General features: G+C 41.8%; 1 protein-coding gene across 2 annotated transcripts; it reads left to right on the plus strand.

Annotated features, from left to right (window-relative positions):
• Positions 1-227: 227 nt before the first annotated feature.
• Positions 228-9,190, plus strand: ZBTB14 (zinc finger and BTB domain containing 14). 2 transcript variants are annotated; one of them, XM_061356366.1, is made up of 4 exons: positions 228-257; positions 3,168-3,248; positions 3,693-4,691; positions 8,363-9,190. In XM_061356366.1, the coding sequence occupies exons 2-4, from the start codon at positions 3,246-3,248 to the stop codon at positions 8,384-8,386; spliced, it is 1,026 nt and encodes a 341-aa protein (XP_061212350.1). In that variant the 5' UTR covers positions 228-257; positions 3,168-3,245; the 3' UTR covers positions 8,387-9,190. The 2 variants fall into 2 exon arrangements, with proteins under 2 accessions (XP_061212350.1, XP_061212349.1); XM_061356365.1 differs by lacking the exon at positions 8,363-9,190 and having other exon boundaries at positions 3,693-7,553.
• Positions 9,191-10,146: the final 956 nt, after the last annotated feature.

Consider the following 10,146-nt stretch of genomic DNA (forward strand, 5'->3'; position numbering starts at 1 on the left):
CCCCCGCCCCCGGCGCGCGCGCGCGCACTGGGCGCTCGTGCAGGAGGCGGCGGTGACGATCCGAGAGACGCGCGCGGACGCCCCCTCCCCCCCCCGGCTCCCCCTCCCCAAATTCCCCCCCTCCTCCCTCCCTCCATCCTTCCCTCCCTTCCTTTTCCCCCCTTATCCCCGGCCCCCTCCCGCGTGGTGGCGGCAGCGGCACCGGCAGCCCCCCGCGCTCCCCGGGAAGTGCGGGTCCGCGCGCGCGCGGGCGGCAGGTAAGCGCGAGCCCTCTCCCTATTCCTCCAAGCCCCTGTTCCTCCCCTCACGCCCAGCCCAGGACCGCCGTTGCGGTGCGCGCGCGCGCGTCACCCTCCCAGACCCCGCGCTCTGCCGCTGCCGCCTCCATCAGCCCCATTAAAGCTGGCGCTGGGTGAGATGGAGGCGCCGCGGGCGCGCCCGCCGCCGCCAGCAGCAGCCTGGAGCACGTCGCGCGCCTGCCTCTAGCGCGCGCGCGGTGCGGGGGGGTGGAGGGCGAGGAGGACAAGTCCAGCGATGGGGGAGCACGTTGGGGCGCGCGCTCCCCGCGCGGAGGCCGCAACAAAGGGGCGCGCGGCCGCGGCCTGTTGGCGGCGCGGGCGCCGCGCGAGAACCGTTGGGGAGGGGAGGGGAGGGAGGGAGGGAGGTAGAGGCGCCGGCCCCGCGCAGTCCCGTGAGGCGGCGCGGCGCGGGGCGGGGGTGGTGCCGGGCTCGCTCTGGAGAGGGGCCGTTCGCTGCTCGCGGGCGCCCCCGGCGACGTTCCGGGAGCGCGGTCGCCGCCTCCCTGCCGCAGGGCCGCGCCCGACCCTGGCGGTGGCGGCGCGGGTTCTCGTGGCGGCGGCGAGCGGGCTGCGGCGTCCCGGCTGGCCTGCGCCCTGCCGGGAACCCGCCTGCACCGCGTCCTCGGTGGCGGGTGCATGGAGCGGGCGTGCGCCTGACTGCCTCTGAGGGCACAGGCAGGGCGGTAAGCGCCGCGCCAGCGCACCTCGGGAGCCGGGAGAGCTGCCGGGGTGAGGCACCGAGCGTGTCTCAGGCGGCAGCTGCAGGAGCTGCCAAAACAATTTTACAGGGTATATAGGAAAATACAGGACGTATTTTCACCGTTCCTGCGGTGGTAACGGTAGTGTATAAAGTGTGTGTGCAGGAATAATTAGAATCGCCTCATGGAATAAGTGCCAATGGGAGTTTTCCCCGGCTTCTGTCGCTGCTGGAGTTACTCTGGTCAAGTGCCTGCCATACTCTTCTCGCGGAGTAGTATCTCTTTCTCGCACCAAGAACATGCCCCTGACTACTCTGCAACACTCTTTTCAGGCAGTTACTACCTCTGTATCGTTCTGATTTAAGAAGTCTCAGCAGAATTGCATCAAAATTGCATATTGTTTAACAAAATAGGGTGGGATTGCTGCTAGATTATCAACAGTGACATTTGGCTGTTTGCTTTGCATTTTTCCCACCTTGCAAAGAATTCTATAAACGGACACTGTTGAAATAGTTTTGTCCTGCTGTGTTTGGTACTTGATTGGTGCATTTTCCTGGGACAGTAGACTCAGCCAGCCAAGAAAAATGCACACAGTGTTTTTTGGGTTTGCTTTTCTTTGTGGATTTCAAATATTTGTGTATTTGGCTATCTTAACATATTATTATTTAGGATTAAGAAAATAATTTTGACTTTCAGTAGGTTTTTTTGTTTGGTTGGTTGTTTTTTGGTGGGTTTTTTTTTCTGTAGCCAGTGCACTATAAGCTGAGATGCGAAGGCATTTGTAGGGAGCCAGGTGGGTGGCTGTGGGTGGAAGTTGCATGCCTGTCATCTACTTCCATTTTGTATATGGGCAAGGAAGGATTAGACTTCAGGAAAGGAGTTCCCAATAGCTCTGTGTCAGGTGGTGGAGGGTTTCTGCTCAACCATATATTAAGTTTTCCTCCTCTCTGCTGCATTTATGCTTCTGTCACAGTTAGATGCCTGTGGGAGACTGGGGTTGAATAATTTCAATTATGCGTTTTGTGTTATCCTTTTGCTTTTTAAGCATCTCCATTGTGCGCTCGCAGCCCAGCAGGCAAATCATATAGTGGTCTGTATCCAAAGGGGTGCAGGTCGAAGGAGGTTATTCTGCACCTTTACTCTGCTCTGGTGAGATCACAGCTGAACTACTGCATCCAGCTATGGAGTCCTCAGTGCAGGAAAGATATGGACCTGTTAGAGAGGGTCCAGAGGAAGGCCATAAAAATGATTAGAGGGATGGAACACCTCTCCTGTGAGGAAAGGCTGAGAGAGTTGAAGTTGTTCAGCCTGGAGAAAAGAAGAAACCAGGGAGACCATATTGCAGCCTTTCAGTACTTAAAAGGGGTCTGTAAGAAAGATGAGAGAAGGTTTTTAGCAGGGCCTGTTGCAACAGGATGAGGGGTAATGGTTTTAAACTAAAAGAGGGGAGATTCAGGCTGGACGTGAGGAAGAAATTTCTTTACTATGAGGGTGGTAAAACACTGTCACAGATTGACCAGGGAGGTGGTGGATTCCCCATCCCTGGAGACATTCAAGGCCAGGCTGGATGTGGTTCTGGGCAACCTGATCTAGTTGAAGGTGTTGCTGCCCATTGCAGAGGTGTTGGACTAGATGGCCGTTGAAGGTCCCTTCCAACCCAAACTATTCTATGTTTGTATGATTGTTTGGAGATCTGGTATCTTTGGTGTCATTTTCCCTGCTCCTGAAATTCACCCCCATCCACAGCCCAGTCTGCTGTTCTTTTGGGTACTTAGTCTGCTTGCCAGGTCCTCTGCTAAGCCAGCTCAGACCACTGGTTCAGCAGAAGACTCGTCACCTTCTTGGTGGGTTGGTTACGAGGTTAGGGGTGGTGATTCCTGTAGAGGATTTTTTCAGACTTTTAGATGTAGTGCAAAGGAAGTAGCAGGGATGTGGAGTCCAGGAAGTAAAGTAGCCAGAAGCAAGTAAACACATGTTCTTATGACCACAGCACTTTCAGATCAATTTATGCGGTTGTCTGTAGAACCTGTCAGATTAACTGGGTATTTTAACAGCGCATTTTGTATAATTTAAAATAATTGGAAACACCGTGTTTTAAGACACAAGTTTAAAACCATTTTTAATAGATTTTTATAATTGCTTAAAATGTTATTATCTTCCTGTCTTTCAGGCTGAAGGTGGCCCATTGTGAGGGTTAATCTGCCAAATATTTAATAATCATTTGTTCAGAAAATTTCCCACATTGTTCATGGTAAGGCCTGTGTTTGTTATTTCACATTTTGTTTGTTATGCTGGTATTTAGAGTATTTCTTATTCCTTGTTTTAATATTAGGAATTCCTTTAGCTGTAAAAATGACTTCTGCTGCAGATGGGAATTGCAACTTCTCAGAGAAAATTTACAATTTTGGATAACTAAATCAATAAATATTTGAAAGAGTAATTTATTCATACAAAAAAATGTCCTTTATAAATCACTGTAAAGTGTCTAACCTAGAAAAAGACCTGTATTTATTCACAATTTTAAAAGAAGTTTGAGAATAAAGCTTTTATCATCTGAAAGGCTTTTTCTGGTTATACTGAGAAAAAAAAAAAGGATTTGGAAATTCTTTTAGTGTGTAAATGACATTGTCTTTGGGGATTTTATGACCTTGACTACTCTATAAAAATTAAGAAACTTTCCTTTGTCATTTTATAGGAGTTTTTCATCAGTATGTCTGAAACCATTAAATATAATGACGATGATCACAAAACTGTGTTCCTGAAAACATTAAATGAACAACGTTTGGAAGGAGAATTTTGTGACATAGCTATCGTGGTTGAAGATGTTAAATTCCGAGCACACAGGTGTGTGCTTGCTGCCTGCAGTACCTACTTCAAAAAGCTTTTCAAAAAACTGGAAGTTGACAGTTCATCAGTAATAGAAATAGATTTTCTTCGTTCTGACATTTTTGAGGAAGTTCTCAATTACATGTATACTGCAAAGATTTCTGTTAAGAAGGAGGATGTAAATTTGATGATGTCTTCAGGCCAGATTCTTGGTATTCGATTTCTGGATAAACTCTGCTCTCAGAAACGTGATGTATCTAGTCCTGAAGAGAGCACGCAACCCAAGACCAAGTACTGTCTAAAAATAAACCGTCCTATGGGGGAACCTAATGATACCCAAGATGATGAGGTAGAAGAAATTGGAGATCATGATGACAGTCCTTCAGATGTGACAGTGGAAGGAACTCCCCCAAGTCAGGAAGATGGAAAATCACCTACCACTACCCTAAGAGTGCAAGAGGCAATCCTGAAAGAGTTGGGAAGTGAAGAGGTTCGAAAAGTCAACTGCTATGGCCAAGAAGTAGAGCCCATGGAAACAACTGAATCAAAAGACTTGGGTTCTCAGACCCCTCAGACTTTGACATTTAATGATGGCATAAGTGAAGTAAAAGATGAACAGACACCAGGCTGGACCACGGCAGCTGGAGATATGAAGTTTGAGTATTTGCTTTACGGTCACAGGGAGCACATTGTATGTCAGGCTTGTGGCAAGACCTTTTCTGATGAAGCACGATTGAGAAAACATGAAAAGCTACACACTGCTGATAGACCATTTGTTTGTGAAATGTGTACTAAGGGCTTTACCACACAAGCTCATTTGAAAGAGCACCTGAAAATACACACTGGTTACAAGCCTTACAGTTGTGAGGTATGTGGAAAGTCTTTTATTCGTGCACCAGATCTAAAAAAGCATGAAAGAGTTCACAGTAATGAGAGGCCATTTGCATGCCATATGTGTGATAAAGCTTTCAAGCACAAGTCCCACCTCAAAGACCACGAAAGAAGACATCGAGGAGAGAAACCTTTTGTCTGCAGTTCCTGCACTAAAGCATTTGCTAAAGCATCTGATCTAAAAAGGCATGAGAACAATATGCACAGTGAAAGAAAACAAGTTACAACAGCCAATTCAATCCAGAGTGAAACGGAACAGTTACAGGCAGCAGCTATGGCTGCTGAAGCAGAGCAGCAGTTAGAAACTATAGCTTGCAGTTAAAAGCTAAAGCAGAAACTGTATCAGAAATAATATAAGAAATTAAATTGGACAAAATCTATTGTTGGTATACGTTTAGACTGAGAATTATCTTTTCAAGAAAACATATTTTTAGAGGATTTGAATGCTACATAGTAACAAATAGCATTGCTTGGTTAGTCATTTTAAAACATTTCAGAGATGGGTATTGTTAGAATATGAAGTATTTTGCTGTCATTAGCAGTATAATGCACTAATACCTGATTTAATTTGAGAATAAGATCAAGTTCTCTATAAAACAGGGATCATCACTGGCTGATGTTTTGTTTCATCCAGCATGGAATACTGCGTACAATGCAGACATCGAAATCAGTGAGTTATGTTCGAAAATGCTGGCATCTCAGAAAATAACAGACATGGAAAGGAAATACTTGGGTTTCATAATTGTGAAGGTGTTACACCTACAGTTTTTGAGAAACAGACATTTATTTCCTAAGCTTCTTAATTCCTCCTTTTTTCACCTGATGTAGGTGCTAGGGGTTGGTACAACAGAGTGTAAGAGGGGATAGTGGTCAAAATTAAATTGCTTCCTATTCCATTCCCTCAGATATCCTCTTACTGTAATCAGGGTGTCAAGTTTAATGAAATACTTGCTTTCCTGAAGAAAATGCATTATTCAGTGGTCCTAGCTAGCAAAGCAGAAGGGTCACAGCATTCACCAGTGTTACCTGTGGGGAAAGAGTGCCTCATTTGTTCCCGTGCTCACGCTTATGCAGATCCCCTTAGGTGGGACAGAGCCACAAGGCAGAAAGGGTGCAGCATGGAGGAGAAATGTTCCTTACCTGGATCCAATAGAAATTAGTTCAAGCTAGTACTGCCTGAGGCTGTAGTTTTTATTATGCAGCTTTCCATTCACCTAACCTGGCACCACAGTGTTTCTGATAGCAGAGGAGGACTAGATGTACTGGCGAGTGACAGGGTATCACTGCCAGATCTCTGGAGCTGCAGAGCACAGCCATGGGCGACTGCATACCTGCCCACAGTGCTCAACTCAGCATGTGTGTCATGGCTGGTCACACCAGCTAATAGGTCCTGTTTGAATTTAAAAAATGCCTTCCAACACAATAGCTTTCAGCAAGAGGGAGACTTCAGTGAGAGACTTCAGTCTTAATTGACCCAGAAAGTGTTCACTAATACCTGTTACATACAGTTGCCTGATTTTTGTTGTTTTTTTGGTGGGTTTTGTTTTTTTTTTTTTTTTTTTCCTAGACAGGCTGGGTAGATGCTGCTAGTTTAACTGCTAAATCACAGGTTCAACAAAGTAAGTGTTCTTTGGATTGCATTCTGCCATGTGTAGACAACAAAAGAAGACACAGTAACAGTCATAATGTAATCCAAAGGGATATGGAGCCTTTGTTTTAAATTTGTAAATACTACAGCAGTTGTCAAAGCTTCGTTTGAAGTTGGAATGGGCAAAAACCTGCACTCTTAGGCATGTGGCTTGGTGGTATCGGTCACTCGCAATACCTATAGCATACGAAAGCATTAGACCAGTTTCTGGTAAGTTGCTATGGGGTAGATCACATCTTGCTTTTCTAACTTGAAATCGAAAATAGTGTTTTTGGAACTGTTCTGTGGAACTTTGATTATTGGGGTTTTTTGTTTTTGTTTTGTTGGCTTTTTTTTACAGCTTCATTTTATTCATGTACTCATCAGGTTGAGCAGTTATCTTAAAATGCCAATAATTGTTTGAAAGCTGGTCTGTAAATAAAACATGAACATAATATTTTAGAAAATGTAAACTTTGGACCTTTACCAATATATTTTTTTAAAATGTTGCTTCATTTTGCATTCAGTAATTAGTTTGTAAACAAACTATACATTTTGTATCTGTGCAACATCAGAGGATGTGTATTCATTGCATTTTATTGGTTCTCTTGAGGAACATGATAAATGACCATTGTTAAAATGTTTTACTGTATATTATCATAGATATAAAGATAGTAGGTCCAAAATGGGATCTACTTTCTTTTTCTAAATATATTTGTCTTGCTATGTTTTCTTACCTAAAATTGTTTGCCTTTTTTTTTTATATAGATGATAAAGTTGGGATTGATAAGACTGTGCAGAAGAGATCTGTTGTGATAAGAGTTCAAAAGTGTAAAATATGAAGAAAGTTAAATTTCCTCTAGGTCTTCTATGAAAATCGCAAGAAGTAATGAGCTTAAATTACAGCAGTGAACATTTGCATGAGAAAGAAAAAACAACTTAAAGGATTGAATCATGAATTATTAGAACAGAATGCCTGGGAGAGTGCCTGAGACAGAGGATGTGATTCTGTCCAATTAGTGGGTATTTTGCTGTTGACTCTGTTGGGGCCAGATTAGTCTAATATTCCTAACAAGGTTTCCAACAGCGCACAAATAGCTAATTAGTGTGTGTGCAAGAATGACAGAATGCTTTAAAAGCATAGATGGCTACAGTAACATTAGATACCAATTACTTGTTTTTATCAGAGTTAAGTAGCAAAAATATCACACATGGAGTTAGCCCTGAACATAAACTTCTCTGTCTGGTTTGTGAAGTCAGAGGCAGTTCTGTCTTTCATATATATTTGATAGCAAAAAATCAGTTACTCTTTCTGGCTTATACCAAACATCTGTCCATGTTACAATGGTGACCAAGTGGCTTTAGTGTGTTGGCATTAAGAATACATACAAGTGTTTGTGTGGCCAGAGCTTACATGCTGATAATGCAGCAGCATGTTCGTTGATGTGAAATGAGGTTCCTGTGGTGGTGCAAGTGGGTCTATACAGTCAACACTGAGATGCAAAACCAAAGCCTTCTCAACTGCAAAAAGATCTAAACAATAAAGAAGTATAACCATTTAGTTAAAAAGCTTTGTGCTTTAAAAGACTAAATAACTTAGAGTGAAAAGAAATACTTGAAATAAGAGTTTTGCTAGTCTGATTTTAACCATGTGTTACTAAAAATTGGGGGGGGGGGGGGTTTGTATCTGATTCATTTCTGATTCAAATTGTGCTACTGGTTATTTGGCACAACTCGGTTTGAAAACTCTAGAAGTTCAGGTAAGAACACCCTCCAGCCCTTCTGAACTCCCCACCCCTTCTACACCCTCTTCTTTATCAATATTTAAACAAGCATTAGAAGATGAAGCAATTCACAGTGGAGTACTTGTGTTTTCATTTTTCTGCTTTAATCTTTTAAAAAGAGATCAGACTTTTAAAGGTTATTGTGTGAAAGAAAACAGCTCGTGCTGAATTCGGTAGCAAAGGTTTGTTCATGTAAGCTACAGAATACTAATTACACCTCAAAATCTTGCCATTTAGGTACCCAAAGCGGAGTTCTTTTGAAGATCAGGCCCCATTTTTCTAATCTAGAGGTTGCCTTCTTGACTCCAGTGAGTAAGGATATTTAAATTAATAGAGTTGGAGTTTGGTGAGATACAGAATAAAGTATCAGATGAGATCAGAAAGTCTGCCCCAAGCTTAGACTGTATTTTTAGGGATAGATTATCTATTAGTAAATCTTTTTATCATTTTAGACCAGTTAAACCAGTCTGTTTTACAGAAGAGACAACGCATTTTTGAAACAAAGGACATACACTGCTGACAATGTACCACTTTTAGAATATAAACATTTACAGATCTGTGCAGAGTAGGATAGTTCTTCCTAGAAGTTAAAGACAGACCTAAGGAAGTTCATATTTTTTGAACAGTTTGTCTGTAGATCACAGTACTATTCTCAATCAGGCAGAAATGTGCAAATTTCATTAAAAATTCCATTACAGCAGCTGGTCTGTCATTTGTCTCCATCTAGATCTAGAACAATTATAACAACTTTCATTTTGAAGCAGATAGAGGATTTCCATGAATAGATTTGTTAAAGAAGTGTCATAAGAATCAAGATATCTCAGGAATTATTTTTAAATGTAATTCAAGAAATCTGAAATAATCACAGAGCTAAAAATAGTGATTTATACAATATTAATACATTTTTCAATGTATTTGTCTCCACTGTTCTTTTATATAGATTTTTACTGGGGCTTTTTGCAGGCCCTGATCCTTTAGATATTTATAGAACACTGAATCTTGATGAACTTAAGCAGTTCCAATATGACCAGCACTAGAGCTCTTTAAAATAAAAATAGACTTTTGATGTCTGTTTGGTGTTGATTTTTTGTTTGTTTGGTTGGTTTGGGGGGGTTGTTTTTTTTGGTTTGTTGGTTGGTTGGTTTGTATTTCTGGGTTTTTTTTTAATAATCTGTAGCTAAGCACCTAGTTTTTTATAAATAAACTTGAAAAAACTTGTAGACCATTTGAATAAAGTTGTACTTTATCTGACCTGCTCAGTATACAGATATCAAAAAGCATGGCAAATGCAGAGCTGCTGGGTATCTGTATCTAAGATTCCTTCCAAGATATACTTTATTTTAAAATATGTAGTTCTTGAAAGAACACAGGTTTGTAAAACAAGTGGTACTAACAAGAAATTTAAATTCTTACTGAATGGAAATTCCAAAGATTTGGTTTATTTTTTTAATTATTCTGAGCCATTTTGAATAAGGATGTAAGATAGTAACTATATATTACACATATAAATAGACTTAAAGCTGTCTTTTAAGGCAGCAATAAAGTGAATGGATATAATGCATTGAATATAGCAAATCTTTATGGAATTAGAGAATAATGAGTTATGAAAAATGACAATTTCAACTTTTTCAACCAAAACATAAATGTACTCTTCTGAGAAACTTATTTTCTAATGCAAACTCATTCTGTTAAAAAGAAAAAAAACACCCAAACCATGAGTGCTTACATTTGTAGTGTTCTAACTTCCTCCCAATGGTCTTGTGTGTACATTTGAGTAGTCTGCATTAGCAAGCAACTTAGATGCAATGAAGCGCAGTCTTTAGAATATTTGAAAAGACGGAAATCCTCTTGAGTTTTCATTCTTTTCTAATGAACATCCATTTTTTCAAGGTACCACAAGCAGTGCTTACAAGAACAAACTGCAGTGGCATCACAGATTGTGCAGAGAAGAGGATGTAGTATGATTGAACTCCACTTTTTTTCTACTCTAGAATTTGGATAATGATGGTCACATAAGATCC

The sequence above is a fragment of the Neopsephotus bourkii genome, unplaced genomic scaffold, assembly GCF_033783945.1.
Source record: "Neopsephotus bourkii isolate Nb327-2 ecotype Australia unplaced genomic scaffold, CSIRO-AGI_Nbou_v1 NB_846, whole genome shotgun sequence".
Taxonomy (NCBI): domain Eukaryota; kingdom Metazoa; phylum Chordata; class Aves; order Psittaciformes; family Psittacidae; genus Neopsephotus; species Neopsephotus bourkii.